Here is a 19,148-nt window from a genome sequence, read left to right on the forward strand (position 1 = left end):
TACATTTTTTCACATATTAGTATTTTGGCACATTAAGATTGCATTTGGTAGATACGGTCCGCATTTTGGATGCGATATACTCGCATCCCGAGGAGCGCTTGTCTAAATATATTTGCAGTTCAAGTGCATGGAAAGCCTACTTGCCTCTAAAGAGATACACATGATCAGTTTAAGAAAACCCGGTACTACTGTAATGGGTTTACTTTCACTCCTGAATATGCAGCATTGTTGTAGGGTGACTCTACCACTAACATGATGGACCTCTTGCCAGGAGTTAGGGAATGGCAGAGTGGATTCCCTGTCTTTACTCCGCCCCTTGATCTGCCCCAGATTCTTTTTGCAAAGCTAGTACCTTAGGTCTATGGACCTTTCTTCACTTCTTTTTTTCTTCTGCTCACTATCTTTTTACCTACCCAGTCTTTCGAGAATAGGAAATGATTTGTACAGTGGTCTCCACTTACCAACTCAGATTAAGTACAGCAGTGTATGTCTAATTTTAAACATTGCTAATATGATCCATGTGTTAGCTTGATCTTATTGAAGTGAATTCTACTGCTCATGAATGCCTTTTAGCAGATTATACTAAAATTGAACAGCATTAACCACTTGTCCTCCTGAGGATTTACCCCCCTTCATGACCAGGCCATTTTTTGCATTACGGCGCTGAGTTAATTTAACTGACAATTGCGTGGTCATGCAACTCTGTACCCAAATAAAATTTACGTCCTTTTTTTCCCCACAAATTGAGCTTTTTTTGGTGGTATTTAATCGCCTGTGTGGGTTTTATTTTTTGCGCTATAAGCAAAAAAAGACCGACAATTTTGAGAAAAAAAAAAACTATATTTTGGACTTTTTGCCTAGGGCAGCACAAAATCTAAATACACTACTGGTCACTAGAACAAGGTTTAAAGTTAAATCTTTCAATGGGGTTGCTTCTACCATTGGCTTCTGAGAGGGGAATACCTCTTACGTTGTTGAGACTCCCTGCTACATCTCTAGGACAAGAAGTAAAGGGAAATCCCCCTAATGGGACAAAGGCAGCAAAAATAAAGTGGCAAGGTTTATATTTCTTTTCCTCTCTATCTAAAACTAAAAAATATTTTGCCTATATATACATACTAACTACCATCTAAAATATCTTTTTCTGCTTTCCTCAACAGACACCTCATTGAAACTCAGACTCCTAAAATAGAACTAAATATAAAAAAATACAGCAAACAGGCAGCCTTTTTTTTGGAAGAAGAGACATGCAATAGAATACACTTACTTGCCCATTTACAATTTTATGTGGAATGCACACTGGGTTGCACATGAGCAGCTCAGTTTATATTCCAGCACACTGCCAGTGTTTTCGGGATGACTGCACTGCCAATCACGCACGGGAATGAGGTTCTCTCACGCCGACCAAAAAAAATGACTGAAGATTGACACCCAGCAGAACCTTTGGGGAAGAAGCCAGTGCGGTACCTTGCAGGTGTTGGACCGTTGGAACTAATTCATGCTTTAGTTCCACTTTAAGCTGGCTATACACTAGACTAGAGCAGCATTTCTCAACCAGGGTGGGGCACCTTCAGACTTCTTCAGGGATGCCTTGGCAAAATGTCTAAAATTTCCCAAAGCTTGTATACAAGCCAGCAGGTGAAAACAAGCCTGCCTTTTAGTTACACAAAGCCACAGGTTTTCATTGTGCATCATTATGACCTTCTAGTCGCTGGCATCCTGACAACCAATGACATCATCAGTTGATAAGGAGGATGTCAGCTGCCTGCACAGCATCCTAGTTTGACCCTCCCCTGCCCCTCTCTGTCAATGCTGGGGTCACATTAGCTCAGTGATAGATAAAAACTTAGGGAGAAGAGAAACACTGGAATACTACTCAGTACCAGTGTGCAAAAGTGTATTTGTTTTGCAAGAGTAAATCCGCTCTAATGCTGGATATCCTACATGTGTGGATGTTGCTGCGTTATATAAAACTATTAGAATAGTTTTTCACATTTTAGAATGGGGTGCCTCAAGACTGTCCATAATTTTAAAGGGTGTCTTGACTAAAAAATGGACTAGAGAGTAGGGTACAAACAAAACGTAAGAATATTCTGGATGAATGTTGTTTAAAAGTAATTTAACATTTTGCTTGCTTTTATTCGAATTTGGAATGTAATTTCCCAAACAAAAACCATATACATCATTAGAAATTAATTTGAGAAACCTTTTCCATCCTGTTCTTTTGAATGTTCTTGTCACTGCGCTCTAAAAGAAACATCGATTTCACCTCACTAATGGTTCGGAAATTGAAAAATCGTTTCTAAAATGAAAATTTAAATTTCTGCTAGTGTATAGCCAGCCTTCCAGACAAAAATTGGATTTTTTCCTACATACTTGCCTATAAAATCCATTTCTTGGAGTACATCACGGGACACAGAGCAGGCTATTCATGACTATAGGTAGAATATAACCCACATAGTCATGAATAGCCTGCTCTGTGTCCCGTGATGTACAATAAAGGAATACAAGAAAAATCAATTTAACATGTATGCAGTAAATTTTTTTGTGATACATAAAACACAGGAATAAAAATGAAACCTATGTTAGGCTTTTGTGGATTGATACTAATGACAGTAGAGACTTTATGATTTTCAGACTCAGTAGAATGCCAAAAAAAATACTACAACTGCAGCATAATGATACCTATACCTTGTTTCCATCTATCAATGATCGGTAGTTATCGGTGGAAATAATTATTGAAGCTGGCCATAAATGGATCAAAATTCAGCCGCTTCTGCAGGGACCAGTTGAATCTCAATCTATGTATGGGCAAGCTGGCTGTAAAGAAGTCGATCAATCAACTTCTCTACAACCAGCCCGGCTGTATTTTTCCGCTTGCTCAGTGCCGCCGGCTATAGCCATCAGCGCCGATCAGTGTATTCCAACAGTGGGGAAGTCTCCCTGCAGTCCTCCATCCACCTCAAAAGTCTGGATGGGGGAATCGGGTCATTTTTGTTTTGCTCACCTGCTGGTTGAACAAAAAAAATATGACTACACTATGAGTTGCTTAACACTCTTTTAAGACAGCAAGTCAGAATAAAAACCATGGCCTCAATGGCAAGCAAAACTTAAAGCTTGAACACAATTGTTTCTTTTTTTATTCAAATAGATAGCTGTCTGGTTGAGTGCATTCAAGAAAATATCAATATACTATAATTCCTGTAATTCAAAAATAATTCAATATATTAGCCTCAGCAGTAACAGTCCCCAGTATTGTAATCTGCCTTCACGTGACTGCAGGCCATTTTCCTGTTTATGCTGTGAGTCATCTGGAAAACGATTTCCCTGTGCCAGACACAATGTAGAAAACACACACTGTACTGTCATATTAGGTTAATGTTACGCAAGTCACAGCTCTGTCCAGAAGGAGCAGAAACTCCCAAACTACTGCTGTGAGCTAGGCTGCAATATAAACTCAAAGCTACCAGACTGTGGAGATAAATTCTGACCCTCATAGGGTATGTATGCACTCAGGAGCAGACTGACAACTCATGGGGCCCCCGGGCAATAGTGGATCATGGGGCCCGTGTCCTTGCCCACACTAAAAGCACACCCAAAAAGCCTATAAAAAAGGTACCAAGGGCATTTCATGGGGCCCCCTACTGACCCTGGGCCCTCGGGCAGTGCCTGAGTGCTCGAATGGTCAGTCCGCCCCTGTATGCACTAAAACCTAAAGGGGTGAATTCACACATGACCTGCATTTTTCCACACTGGATAAACACAGGTCACTGCTAGGACAGAAAGAATATAATTGTTTTCAACATATCCTATTCACACTGCAACGTACCCTGGAGGTGCGGTGCAATGAGCTGCGATAAAATGCATTTTATCACAGCGTTCTGGGTGGAATCACTATACAGTGACATTAACAAAGTGTCACTTTTGTACACTTCAAATAAAGTTCGTAAGAAAAAAAACGAGCTATGTGATATGCCCCCTACTGCCAGCTCACTGCAGCCGGAACAGACAGGGGTCTGTTCATGTGTGAACGGGCACGAATAGACAGCCTAATGCAGGGATGTGCAAGTCGTATCGCTCAGTGCCTGGGGCATGCAGTTCCAGGCACCGTGCAGGTGTTTTTTTTTTTCTTTACACTTAGCCCTGCTGCAGGAAAGTAGCAGGGTTTACTTTTTTTTGCCCCTTAACAGACAGGACATTGGAGTTTGATTTGGCTGCTCAGCATGCGCTGGTACTGAGCATGTGCGAAGGTAATTTGAAGGAACAAAGGTTTTTTTCCCCTCACTGGGGCCAGTGCTTCATTTACCTGCTCAGCAAATGCGCTTCTGCTGGGTGTTAAAGCGGAGTTCCAGTCATATTTGTGTTTATTAAAAGTCAGCAACTACAAAAACTGTAGCTGCTGGATAATACAAAAAAAAAAGAAAATCAAACTAACTTGCTCTGTGAAATAGTGCATTCGATCAGCACATGCAGCCACCCCATTCATAACATACAGTACCTTCTAGTGGTCTGTGGTGTAATTCTACAGGTTTGCATTTATTTTTTGAAATCAGAAACATGTCTGCATTTTACCCCAGCTCACCGCATATCCTGTGAAGCAGGCCGTTGGAAGCCGATCACGACTTGACTGGAGTACCCCAAGTATACAGTAAGCATCTTCGTATATGTATTAGACGGGGGTGGAAGCAGTTTTAAGCTTAGTAAGTTCTAGCCTGGAATTCCGCTTTAGGTGAATCAATCATGGAAAACCCATTGATGTTTAGATAGGTGAAAGCACTCTCCTGCTAACGCATATTGTTTCAAAGAGCGAGGCTCGGTTACAGTCTTGGGCAGTGTGACTCTAATGTCCAGGTTGTGGAACTTTTTGTTACATATATGGTTCCAGAGGAAGGTGGCCTTAAGAGTCCAGGTTCCTGTGGTTTGAGGCCCACTGGAGTCTAGACTATCGGAATGGTGTAAAGATTGTAGAAAATGCCATGCATGGTAATACTTTATCAAACTGAATAGAAATCCTGGATATGAGCTGACATGAACTGAACATGACGTACTCTTAGAAGTTACCTGTAACTTGTTTATCTGGAAGAGAAGGAATGGGAATGGCTAGTCCAAACTTCACTAGAAGACGCTCGTATAGCCAATCAAAATGCTTATATCTGTGGTTAACGGAACGATTTGTGTTCTGGAAGCAAGAAGAAAAAACAGCCATAGTTAGACATTGTAATTATTAAAGTGGGGCCAAAATGAAGGCAATAGAACAGTGGTCTTCAAGAAGTGGTTAGTGTATGAAACATGGCTCTCAACAACTTTTGATGATGCTTATGATAGACACTCAGAAGGCATTATCTATCTTTTTGAATATTTACTGCTTTCAAAACTTAATATTATAGACAGAAACTGCCCAGGAAACACAATTGCAACTAAAGCCAATCTATCAATCTTTTAAAAATAGAAGCTTTGACTTAGAGGAAAGGCCATATGCATTCTGCTAATGCTTTGCTTGATCTGCTTGATTTTCTTTAGGAATAAGCCCTACTCCTGTAGCTAAGCCTTGCCCACTTACTATCTTACTTTTCAGTGACAGTTCCCGACAGCAGCTCATATTGGGTAGAGAAAGAATAGGTGGGTGTGTCTTTGTTACTAGGGTGTGGTTTTAGTCAAGAACAAAAAGTCAGAAACCTTAGTGGAACAAAATTGGAAGGATGCTCAAATTGTATTAGAAACAGTTACAGCTTATTAAAACAATAGTAACCTGATCACAAGTACAACAATAAATAGGGAGTTGTGTACAATTGCTTAGGAACCAGTTTAAATGGGGGAGAGAAGATACTGCAATTCACAAACACAGTTGAAATGTATGTTTTCAAAAGTTTCAAACTGTTCAACCATCCTAGCAATACTACAGCGCTAGAACAGCGATGCTATTACTCATTGTGCCACTTTTTGTATCATGTACCTACTCAATGAAGAGCATTATGTCCTTCCAATACTTCCTTAAAGTGTATTTCTGCTTTTGCAGCCAAATTGGGATAACATCTACTTTATATTTGTTACATGTTTCCACTCACAGCATAACTTTAATATATAATATTTAAAAAATATTGCTTACCTTTCTATTTGCTGAAAAGTCCCACCTAGCTTTCTTCTGTTATGTAATGTTAAGGGCTGTGGAAGTTGATGTTTACCATAATTAACCCTGTCTGTATTGTGCTGGCAAATATTCATGATCAGTTGTAAACTAGATGTCCACACTATCTGTCCTAAAAAAGGATTAAGGATCTCATGGCTTGGGTTTGATTTTATGTTTATTTTTCCCTGATGTGTTTCCAATATTTGCCCAGTGAAAGCTATTGTGAACAATACAAGCTGCCTATAGTGTCCTATGCATAAACCTGCTTTAAATAAATGACTAGAAAGGAAAAATATTTTTTAATTAATTTTAGGTATGCTGTGCGAATGGGAACACATAACAATATATAGTGGGGGGGGGGGTCTCAAAAAGGACTGCAAATGTGGAAATAAACTTTAACGCTTTAACGTGGCATTAAACATGTCTTACTTACCTGCTCTGTGCAATGGTTTTGCACAGAGAAACACCGATCCTCTTCTTCTCGGGTCTCCAACCGGCACTCCTGGCTCCTCCCCCTTAACTAGTGCCACAGCTGGCTATGGGGGCACTAGTGCGTGCTCGCTCACTAGCCCGGCTCTGTGTCCAGAAGACACACAGAGCTGCGCCTCAGCCCCACCCCTGCTCTCTCCTCATTGGCTCACTGCCTGTGATTACCAGCAGTGGGAGCCAATGGCTCCCACTGCTGTCTAGGCAATGAGAAGAGGGAGTCCTGGAACAGCCAAGGCTCTTGTGCACATCACTGGATCGAGAGGGGGCTCAGGTGAGCATTAGGTGGGGGGTTGTGGGGGGAGCAGCACACTTAAGGTTTTTTTAACCTTCATGCATAGAATGCATGAAGATAAAAAACCTTCAGCCTTTAAAACCACTTTAACCACTTCCAGACCGGACACTTTTACCCCCTTCCTGACCAGGGCAATTTTCAGCTTTTAGCGCTATCACACTTTGAATGACAATTGCGCGGTCATGCAACACTGTACCCAAATGAATTTTTTACCATTTTTTTGAGATAGATAAAGCTTTATTTTGGTGGTATTTATTCACCACTGGGATTTGTATTTTTTTTGCTATGTAAATGAAATGTCCAAAAATTTTGTAAAAAAGTGTTTTTTTTATAAAATTTTGCAAATAAATAATATTTCATCATAAATCTTAGCCAAAATTTATTCCGTTATCTTTTTAGTAAAAAAAAAAAATCCAAATTAGTTTATAAGCAAAAATTATAATTTTTAAACATTTTTTTTACATTTTTATTTTATTTTTTTATATTATTATTTTTTATTTTTATTTTTATTTTTTTACATACTGTCACCCCAGCAGTACAGTGTCACCATGGTGACACTGTAGTACTTGTGAGGGGTGATGAAGATTTTTTTTTTTTTTTTTTTTTACACTGATTGCTTTTACACCCATATAGGATGTAAAAGCAATCATTTCTCTTTCTCTGTGTGCATTCTTGCACTCATTGAGAAGAACTGAGTGAGCTGTGATTGGTCACAGCTTGTCACATGGTACAAGGCTTTTGTGAATAGCCTTGTACCATGTGACCTCTGTGATCATTCACAGATTTCATACATAGTAAGCAATGATGTCAGAAGTGACATCTTGCTTACTACTTTGCATGTGATCACTGATTGGCCAATCAGTGATCACATGATCGGGACCTCGTACAGAGGTCCCGTCCGACGATCGGTGTTTCACTGTGTCCGGAGGACACAGCGGGCACCGGATCGCGGTGCTGCGCGCTCCCAGGGAGCGCGCACAAGCAGGGTGCGGGGCGGCCGTTTATAGACGGCCACCCAACCCTGCAGTGCCACCGTCTGGCCGTTTATATACAACGGCCGGTCGGGAAGTGGTTAAGCTACCTAAACACTTCTCGTCCCCATCTTGGTCTGAAAACATATTACATAATACAGCGCAAGGCAACAGAGTATATTGTTCAGTGCATGTAACCACCCTCTCTAAGGCTGGCCATATACTGGAAAAATACAAATAAAAAAATAAATAAATAAGATTCCTTCATCCACGCTAATAGCATGGATAGACACATCTTCCCTTCCAGTCTATTGTATTCTGACAGCTACAGCCCAGTTTCAGACCGTTCTACTAGCAGTATGTTATAATACACCATATATTTTATTTTTTGATAAACAAGTCTATACTGTTGTAGTAAAGGGAGTTTTAACCTGGATTCCTACCTAATTTTCCAGTCAGCAGATGGATTTTAAAGCACGTGATGCTCAATGCATCCCAAAGCCAATATATTATTTTAAAAGAGTTTCAACCTCCACATGGTGCTAATATTAAAAACAACTCTGGGGAGGCCACATTCCAAAGAAAATATATGACATGTGTTTAACATATGTTACCAGTTGTTGTGCTCACTTACTGTTGTTGTTAGCTGGTATTCAATATAGCTCTTCAGGCCGTACATTTTGGATCCCTTCTTAGGATCAGCCACAATGCAGTCGAATGTTGCGGTTGGGTAGACCCACATTGGCCCATAATCTCCAATCTGCAAACAATGTTTTTATTACAGATTACTACCATGAATGAAAAAAAAAAGACTTGTGTATGCTACACAAATGTTACTGAAAACACAAACTCATACTGTATATTAAATATAGCAGATCTGATTAAATAGCTTGTTAACAGAAACAAATGATCTGAACAACCTGCTGATATTTTGAGGATCTGACCATGTCCTCTCGCACAACCTCTCTAAAAAAGACAATAGTTGGTGGTCATCCCTTAGCAAGTAATCTGATAACTGACAAACACATATACAAATCTACATAGAGACTACAGCACAATAGAAAATTAACTAAAATATTACAATACATCTCAGCTGTAGATGCAATTTTGGGACTACGGAGGAGGGGGACTTTCAGGTCTCCCCGATCATGAGTTAGATCAAGCATTAAATGAGTTTTCCCTCAAGTGCACTCTGTTGAGGATGGGGAATGCCTACAGATATACAATTTAATATGTATGTACAAGAACACAGAACTGCAGCGGCGATGGAAAATTTTCACGCGTTCTTTCAACAGAAGCTGAAAAAATATTCGACTTCTGTTGAGTCGAGAGATCCAAACATTGATTGAAAATTCACCCTCTCAATCATCAGTTTAATCCTTATGCTGCTAGCATTAGTAAATAAGGTAGGAAAGTATACATTCTTACCTGTTTTAACTTTTTTTTTACATTTCTTCAGTTACTTCCTGGTTTCCATGCCTATTCAAATAATGTCATATATCCCAGCAGTCTTCAGGAGAGGAGAAGGGGTTTTCTTAGCTAAGCACACCCTCTTGCCTGCACACCTGAGCTAAGGGCGGATGGATTCCAGGAAGTAAATGCTACATGAATCCCTTGTCCTTACTCAAAATGGTCACTGCCAGAAGTGATTTCTCAGCAAAGCAAAACATGGAGACATGGATGGATGGGGGAGTTTACTTTGAATACAAAAAATGATCTAAATAGTGTTTGATTGTGGTGCTCAGATGCAGTGTAGTTCCACTTTAACACGGTTACAAGTCTATATCTGTACAATATACAGTAAATAAAAAGTAAACTATTGTATTACACATGTAAGCACCTTAATTTTATAGGAGACCTTTTCTTTTAGCTAAGAAGCATGAGATCTTGCTACTAATTAAAATCAGAATATATTAAAAAGAATGCAAATGTGAATTAAAATACCATATATTTGGAAAAAATACAAAAGGTGGCAAAAATGCTTTCTTTACAGAAAGACTTAGGTAGAAAAGCACTCCCTATTATTCAGTTAATGTGGACCTATAGAAAAAAAAAAAGCACACTACTCCCATGAAAAAAAATAATAGTTTCAGTCCAGAAATACTAACTGACTGACAGTTTTTTAGACACTTCTACTTCTTTGCCATGGCTGAGGCTTGAGGAGAAGGTATTGATTGTTTGCCTCTGCAAGTGTGAGAAAGGAAGTAGGCCGTTCCAATGAACAAGTAAATATCTTTGGCCTGTAACTGTGATTTTTTTTTTTTGCAAAAAAGAAACTGTATAGTTTTAGTCAAATTCTGAATTTAGGTCCAAAATATCAGTGAAAGATGCACACTAAAGCTGGAGATACACAGATTTTTTTTTTTTTTTAGTTGAACCAGCGGCCTGAACGGATAAAATAAAAAACAACAAAAAAAGTACAGATTCCTGCATCCACACAAATGATGTGGATCACTCCTTCTGCGTTATTGTATTATGACAGCAGGGAATCCCCTACTCCCCTTCCCCATCTGAATATACTGATCAGTGCTGCTGGTCAAATGCTGGTTTTCCAGCAGGACTGTTCAACAGATTGGGCTACACACAGATTAAAATTCGGCTGGATCAACAGAAATTTTGAAATACCCAGCTTTACATATACAAATTGGGAATCAATCAACATGGCTCCCAATCATGTGATCACCATGACATCCAATCATGGTAAACACACAAACAAACCTGCCTGCTTAGATATCACCGTGCAATCCAGTAAATAAAAAATGTACCGTATTTTCCAGCGTATAAGGCGACTGGGTGTATAAGACGACCCCCTAATTTTCCATTTAAAACATAGGTTTTGGGCTATACTCGCCGTATAAGACTACCCCCCTTCTGAGGCAACACCATTTAAAAACATCAGATTTTTTAATTGAAATGGTTATGCCTTACCGGTACTTAAAATCCTTCAAAATCCTCATGTTCATCCTCTGACATCATAAGTTCATGAATGACATCTTGTGATACATTTGTAAGACAGTCATCATATGGATCAAATTCCAAATCAGATGGTTACCGCTGGATGTGCGGTAATACGGTAGCTTCGGCTACATACAGTATACAGTATATATACAGCCCGCTGGATGTGCAGTAATGTACATACAGTATACCGCGCTGAGCCAAGCTGCCTCAAAACAAATGTCCCTATGAAAGATTAATCTGTCAGCCCGCTGGATGTGTGGTATATACAGTATACTGAGCCAAGCTGTTTCAAAACGTACTGGTACGTCCCTACGGTAATCAGCCCGCTGGATGTGTGTATGTACAGTAGTTGAGGCTACATACAGTATACTATGGGCCAATCACAGCAAGCGATGTATTCTACTAATGAATACAAAGCCTGCTCGGATTGGCTGAGGTTGTGACATCATCAGCCCACCTCTCTGACTCAGCCAATCCGAGCAGGCTTTGTATTCATTAGTAGAATACATCACTCGCCGTGATTGGCCCAGCGTTTACTGTATGTAGCCGCAGCTACCGTACATACACACATCCAGCGGGCTGATTACAGTAGGGACGTACTGGTACATTTTGAAACTGCCTGGCTCAGTGCAGTATACTGTATATATCGCACATCCAGCGGGCTGACAGATTAATCTGTCATAGGGACATTTGTTTGGAGCCAGCTTGGCTCAGCACGGTATACTGTATGTACAGTATTACCACACATCCAGCCAGCTTGACCCAAACAAACTCAAGGTTCACATTTTATACCCCGCGTATAAGACGACCCCCAATTTTTGGGGTATATTTTTAAGTATAAAAAGTAGTCTTATACGCCAGAAAATACTGTATTTTTAAAATATAGGAACTTTAGGCTACAGATCCTATTCTTCCCGCCGCGCAGGGTTTTTCAATTTAATATTTTTAAAACTTATGTGCAAAATATTAAACAATGCATTCAAACATTTCTGTCCACTTGTCACTTTATAATAAAAAAATATGAGCAGGGTATTTGGTAAAACAATGTACCAATAAACATTATAGTATATATACAGCTTATAGAAATATTAAAATGATTTAGGTAAGCAAATCAGTCTTAAAATTATCATGAGGTTAACCAATGTATACTGGGAATATGGTCATGAAAGTGTTTAGCAACTCTGAATACGAAAACAATGTAGCTCAGCCAACTTACAATAATGGAGATTTTCTCTTTGGGTTTTGCTGTCTGTTTAGATAACAGATACTGTTCAACTCCTGATTTTCCAAAGCCAGGAAATCTGTCAAAAGAAAATTAAAATGAGGGAACAGATAGTCGCCAAGCTAGAATCAATTGTACAGCACATACAGTATATAAATCATAAGGAGGTTTATTTTAGCGTGAAAACTTTCAGTTTAAATACCTATCACAGAATTAAAGAGTAAGGGCTCGTTCACACCATGGTGTAGAGATGTCAGTTTTTCGGCACGCATTCTACAAGGGCACAACAAAATCAATTGCTCTCTATGTGCCCTGTTCACACCACAACACTTGTATCATGTGCAGATTTTTCCTGCGCAGAAATCTGCAATATGTATACAGCTCATTTAGGTGCGCATGAAAACTCATGTCTCTGCAAGTGATATCTGTGTTTCAGTTTCCATCAGTTTTTCTGCACATATGGTGTGAACAAGGCCAGAAACACAGCTGCTCAGAAAGAAGAACATCTTCATTTGGAGTCAGTTAAAATTAATTTAAATGATTTAAAGTGTATGTAAATCTCAAGACAAAACCTCTCTTATTTGATCCATGTTGGCCTTTAAAAGTGTTTTTTTTAATCTACAGGTGTACCTCAGTTTACGAACGCCCCAGTTAACGTAATTTTCGTCTTTTGAATTAAAATCTATTGAAAATAATGCCTCGGTTTACAATATTTTAATAATTTTTTTTTTTTTGCAATACGTAGTGTATGTCGGTGCTGATTTTTAAATGCAATTGCCGGCTTCTTTTTTTTCTTCACTATAGCTCACAGAATTAGCAGTCACTTTCCCCGGAGCTAAAGGATACTTTTTTTCTTTTATCTCAGGAAACAAACTAAAAGGAAACAGAATAAGCAGTATTCAGTCCCTGGGACATGAGGTGCTGGCAGCGGCGGAGGAGCAGCTGAAAGTGCTAGAAGTGACAGAGGAGTTCGGGGTACATTTGGCTGAGCTGACAGTTGACCCACAAGGTGCCCTGGCCATTAGACAGGAGTTATTCATTTATAGAACCTGCTTGATCCAGCCATCCCAAAGATTCCAGAGAAGGGAGATCCTGTATTTAGGCACCTGCACCTATCCATCCCTTAAAGGGACCTCTGGCCAGCTGGATCTCCATACTACCCTGTGTGTTCCTGATACTACCACCCACCCAGAGGGAGGATTATCTCCATGTGTTCCTGACCAGATTAACTGCCCTGAGGGAGCATTTTCTCCATCCCATCCAGGAGGCTTCTGCTGATTTTTCATAATGAACATTTACATTATGCATCTGGTGAGTGCATAATCTCTCTATAACACTTGGAACACCACCACGGATTTAAAGAGGAACACCTATCACTATATAGATTGTCACCTTTAATTTAAATACTATTGGTTATATATAACTACATGCTGCTTATTAAAATTGGGAATATTGCCCCATTTACAGATGGCTAAAAAGATCAATGGTGCCTTATCTAAGATGTTAGAAAGGCTATCAGTGTTTCATCTACAGATGAAAGATTATTGGTTACTGTATCTAAGAAACAGAAATTTCTCTTCGCTCAATGAACCCCTAGCATGCTCTGGAGGAACCCCAGCTGAGAAAGGGTTTTTAATATAACCACAATAATTCCATAGTGTAATCAGAACTGTGCTGCCTGAGCAATTACTTTAAAAAGTCAACTCCAGATAAGCACCCTCCCAATCCTGTCCAATGACAGAGGAAGGTGAGGAGATCATGCTCACGTGTGGAGAGGGTAAGTTGTGTTTATATAAACTTTCTTTTTTTTTTTTTAAAATGGGAATGAGGGAGTTAAGCTTTATGATATAAAAAAATGTGAAAGCGTAAAAATGTATATTGATAGCCAGAATTCCTAGGTCATGATTACAGTGTCCCCTGGAAGAAAGATCCACTCTCTCATTCTGTTTATCCTTGTCTTCACTGCCCACATTACTCCTCAGCTTCAGGCTAGGTTCACAGTTTGAACATTTCTGGAAGGTCCTGCCTCCAAAAAGGGATGTGAGGAGATCCTTTTGAAGGGCATCCATTACTACCCTTTGTCAACCCAACGTCAAAGGTGGCCCACCCAGCTGCTTGTTGTAGCTAAGAGGCTAAAAAGTAACGTTTGGCATAAGGTACAGCGAGGCCTTCTGCATCTTTCGGAAGTTAAAGGGTTTTTGATCTCAGCCTGGCTGTGTTTCCAAATTGAATCTTTAAACAACAAATCAATCCATCTAAACATTGTTTGAGGGATTCTCCCAGGTGGACAGGAACACACTCAGGAATTGTGGCAGGATGAATCCCTGTTGGGTGTATCCAAGTCATATTAGCAGTCACCCACCAGGCTACACCTATAACTAAATTATAACTCTTGACCTATGCAAATGACAGGTTCATAATGAATCTTTTCCTGAGAAGAAATATTAAAGGCACAGGAAAAAGAATACACCCTCACCTGGGAGTCCCTGCAACCCAGATACCCGGAATACAAAGCAGTATACAGTTTTTAATCAATAAAGCCTACACAAAGCTTTTATTTGACACTAACAGTACTTGATCATAATATTGTTAATTGTAAACCAAAAAATTCACTACAGCTAAAGTAACAGTCAAAGTCTTCCTTAAACAGTGAAATGAAAATTCTTCATGTGGCATTCCCATTACATTGTCCACCTTGTATTATGTTATTAAAGTGACTGTGTCAGCATTCTAAAAGTCCAAATACTGTATGCTTTGTAGTGATGTGCAGTAGAGGTCAACAGCCAGAAGGAAACACAAAGCACTATGAGGACACAGTAGTCTGACACCCCAGGAAGTGTTGGTTTCTGCAATGACTTCAGTCAGCTATTCTCCCAAATTGGAGCAACATTTGCATCCTGGACTTCAGAAGAGACAATTATTCTCATTCCTCTTTACCAGGGCAGTTTGGACTTTAAGATTGCTGAGTCACTTTAAGAAACCACTATTGTTTGTAATAAGACCACTTATACAAAAAGGCTGCATTCTGATAAGTAGGGAATAAGTTAACCCCTTGGCGCCGACATCACACAAATATGAAGCCTCACAGAACTGGGCTTTTTTCTGTGGGCTGCATATTTGCATGTACGGCATGCTTCCAGCAGATAGACTGGGGTGTCACTGGAGAGCCCAGAGTCCCATTTTAACGATCTAACGAACTCCTGATTCTGGGTCACATGATCGCTGTGATAGCCTTTCATTGGCTATCACAGTGATCACTCACTCTGAAGCCCGCCCCTTGTTTTTGTTCCTTTCTGAATGGAGGAGAAATATATATTGCATCTCTCTCCTTGCAGAGAGAAAAAAAAAGTGTGTGTAAATAATAAAGAAAAATACCTAGATCAAGGTTTGCTCTAGTTCAGTGCCAGGGTTAGTGTTTGGTTTACGATCAGGGTCAAAGGTCAGGATTTTTTTTTTTTTTTTTAAATTGGTATCAGTGTCAGTGTATTTTAGGTAGGACCAAAAAAAAGCAAAATGTGCACCATAGTTTCTGGGCTGTGCTACAGGTACAAACAATAAATAACAGACATATGTGGTATTGCTGCAATTATCAAGAGCTGGAGAATTTATTTTGGGTTGTTCTTTGGTGGAAGGTTATGGCAGTAACAAGAAACACACAGCTACAATAAAGAAAAAAAATTATAGATTTTTTTTTTACTATTTTGGGCCTGTTTTCCTTTGAGAATAAGAAACAAAATCAGGAGATATCCATTACCATTTATCATCAAATAAAAGCCCAATTTGTCCTGAACAAAACAAGGTATAATTTACCTGGATGAACAAAGTAGTTGTGATGATATGTACGGTTTTACAAACACATGTCAAAGTTGTGAAATTTTCCTTAGACATTAATATTTGTTTTACCCTTAGATGTGAAGGGGTAAAGCAGTATTACACCCAAAACTTTAGATGTGGTGGCTGTATTTGTTTTCTTTTTTAGGCTTTCTTTCCTCTATTTTCACCTGGTGATCTGGCCAGCAAGTATGTCATTTAAAAAAAAAAAAAAAAAAAAAAAAAAAAGCAAGCTGTTCCTAAGATGTAGAGGTTACAGGGATAAGACAAACCAGTTAACACTGACAGGGGTGCTTACAATGGTAAGCTTATATTTATGTAAAACCTATATCCCAAAAGGAAAAAGCTGTTTGCTCTAACTGCTGATATTAGCTGGAGTTTGGCTTCAATTTGTTAGTGCATCTAAATTTGCTAGTACATCTAACACTCCTCCCCCAGATTAACAATGCTGCTGTCCAAAGGTGCCCCCTGTGTGCCTTTATCCAGAGTGGGGGCACTCTAATACAAGAGATGTGTTACTGGCCAGATCAATAGGTGAAAACAGAGGGAAAAAAGCCTAAAAAAGAAAACGAATGCAGCCATCTAATGACTGGTAAGCTGCAATATATTACATTTCTGATTTTGGGTTTAATACCACTTTAACATTATTCAATGCATTTATTCCTTTTTTATTTTATGTCTCTATTTGTATTTATTTGGGTTACGGTTGATTTACTCAATCTGGAGCGTGTAAAATCTGGTGCAGCTGTGCCATGGTAGCCAATCAACTTCTAACTTCAGCTTGTTCAATTAAGCTTGACAATGAAGCCTGGAAGCTGATTCGTTTTTAATGAAAAGCTGCACCAGATTTTGCACTCTCCAGTTTTAGTAAATCAACCCCATTGCCTGTGTCCTTTACTGTACGAGAAAGAAATAGTTGTCGCTGAATCACTTTCACGTTTGTAAAAATATGGCAAATATGAGCAGAGAAACGGCCACTGAAATGGATATCGCTTTTTAGGAAGAGTAAAAAATAAATCCCAAACAAATACTAAATAGTGTGTAAACTCAGGTAATAGACAGGGTTAGACCTCAGATAAAATCTGACAATCAAACTGAAGAAATAGACTCAAAGAGGCATACTTATAAAGCAGGGAATGTGACTTTCAGCAAACATTCACTGGTGCTGAATAAAACACATGCACCAGAAAGAACCACCTGCAACAAATGTTTGAATGTCATATCCCCTGCTTTATAAATATAACCCAAAAAGTGTACTGGTAAATCAGGAGCAATTATAAAAATGTAATCTAAAACTTCATGGATACTACACAGAAACACAGAAAAGTGATGGCAGAAAAAGACCAAGTGGTCCATTGAGTCTGCCCGTCTTGGTTTCTTTGGGGGGTCTTTTATGTGGGTTTTTTTTTTACTTTTTTTGTCTGAGTATAGATCTATGCTTGTCCCACGCATGCTTGAAGCTATTTACTGTTGACTGACTCACTACCTTAGCTGGAAGTTTATTCCAAGCATCAACTACTCTTTCAGTAAAATAGTATTTTCTGAGATTAGTTTTGAACTTTCCTCCAGTTAGTTTAAGGCAGCAATGGGCAAACTACGGCCCGGCGGACCTTTTAATCCGGCCCGCAGAGCGTGATACATTGGCTGTCAGGATGTGTGTAGGCAGGGCAGCGTGACGAACGTGAGGGGAGCTAGGCTCCTCTCACAGTCCGCCCTGAAGACCGGAACGGCGCGGGAACACGGCGAGAGGAACGCGTGGAGCAAAGGTAAGTGAATTGACACGGGGGACTTGGCTTACTACTTGGGGGGGAATAGTACTATGGGGGATGAATTAATATGGGCAATGAATTACTATAGGGGGGATGAATTACTATATGGGGGATGAATTACTATGGGGGATGAATTACTATATGGGGGATGAATTACTATATGGGGGATGCATTACTATATGGGGGATGCATTACTATGGGGGATTAATTACTATGCTTACTATGGGGGAATATTACTATACTTACTATGGATGACACATACACATCATTCATCTACTCTTGGTCCGGCCCCCGGGTCCAATATATGAACCCATTGCGGCCCTCAAGTCAAAAAGTTTGCCCACCCCTGGTTTAAGGTCATGTCCCGTGTTCTTGATTTTGGTTTCATGTTGAAAATATTGCCCTCCTGAACCTTATTCCATCCCTTGATGCATTTAAAGGTTTCAATCATGTCTCCCCTTTCCCTTCTTTCCTCCAGACCGTACATTTTAAATTCCTGAAGTCACTCTTGATATGTTTTATTCCCCAGACCTTTCACCATTTTTATTACCCATCTCTGGACTCATTCTATCTTATCAATATCTTTTTGTAAGTGAGGTCTCCAGAACTGAACACAGTATTCTACATGAGGACTAACTAAAGACCTATATAGAGGAATCAGGACCTCCTTCCTCCTGCTGGTGACCCCTCTAGTGATGCATCCTACAATTCTATTTGCTTTCCCCACTGCCTTGTCACACTGTTTGCTCATTTTGCAATCATCAAAAAGAAGCACCCCCAAGTCCTTTTCCTCTGAAATGCTGGCCAACAAAGTACCGCAAAAGGTTGTACTGTCTCAAAGGATTCTTTTTCCTTAGGTGCATTATTTGACATTTAGAAACATTGAACTGCAATTTCCACTTTTTTTACCAATCATCCAGCAGTGCCAAATCACGTTCCATTTTACAAACACCTCCAGGAATATCAACCCTATTGCACACCTTTGTGTCACCAGCAAAAAGACATACCTTACCCAACAAACCTTTAGTTATATCACTCACATATAGATTAAATAGAACAGGCCCTAGTACAGAGCCTTGTGGTAGACCACTAGTGTCTGGTCTCTTTTCTTGCATCATGCAAATAGTGTATTTGTTTATTGTGAAAGCGAAGCTGTCTCTTAAATGCGATGAAATAGACCAATGTATGCGATTTAATACCATGTACTGTATATAGGTTAAAGTGGTATTAAATTCAAAACCAAAAATTTTAAATATTGCAGCTTACCAATCATTAGATGTGGTGGCAGCATTCATTTTCTTTTTTTAGGCTTCCCCCCTGTTTTCACCTGGTGATCTGGCCAGTAACACACCTTCTTTATTACAGTGCCTCCATTCTGGATGAAGAAGCACAGGGGGCACATTTGGACAGCAGCATTGTCAGTCTGGGGGAGGAGAGTGTTAGATGTACTAGCAGATTTAGATATACTAACAAATTGAAGCCAAACTCC

General features: G+C 39.5%; 1 protein-coding gene across 2 annotated transcripts in view; it reads right to left on the bottom strand.

Annotated features, from left to right (window-relative positions):
• SNX9 (sorting nexin 9) overlaps positions 1-19,148 on the bottom strand; it is a 191,823-nt gene that overhangs the window by 59,522 nt on the left and 113,153 nt on the right. For both annotated transcript variants that reach the window (XM_089669737.1, XM_089669738.1), the window contains 3 exons: positions 12,054-12,138; positions 8,514-8,639; positions 5,062-5,179 (listed from right to left, as the gene is read on the bottom strand). In XM_089669737.1, the coding sequence (XP_089525863.1) occupies positions 5,062-5,179; positions 8,514-8,639; positions 12,054-12,138 (329 nt within the window). The remainder of the gene's footprint in view (positions 1-5,061; positions 5,180-8,513; positions 8,640-12,053; positions 12,139-19,148) is intronic.

Source organism: Staurois parvus, unplaced genomic scaffold, assembly GCF_062004578.1.
Source record: "Staurois parvus isolate SC_StPar_1 unplaced genomic scaffold, SC_StPar_1.0 ptg000081l, whole genome shotgun sequence".
NCBI lineage: Eukaryota > Metazoa > Chordata > Amphibia > Anura > Ranidae > Staurois > Staurois parvus.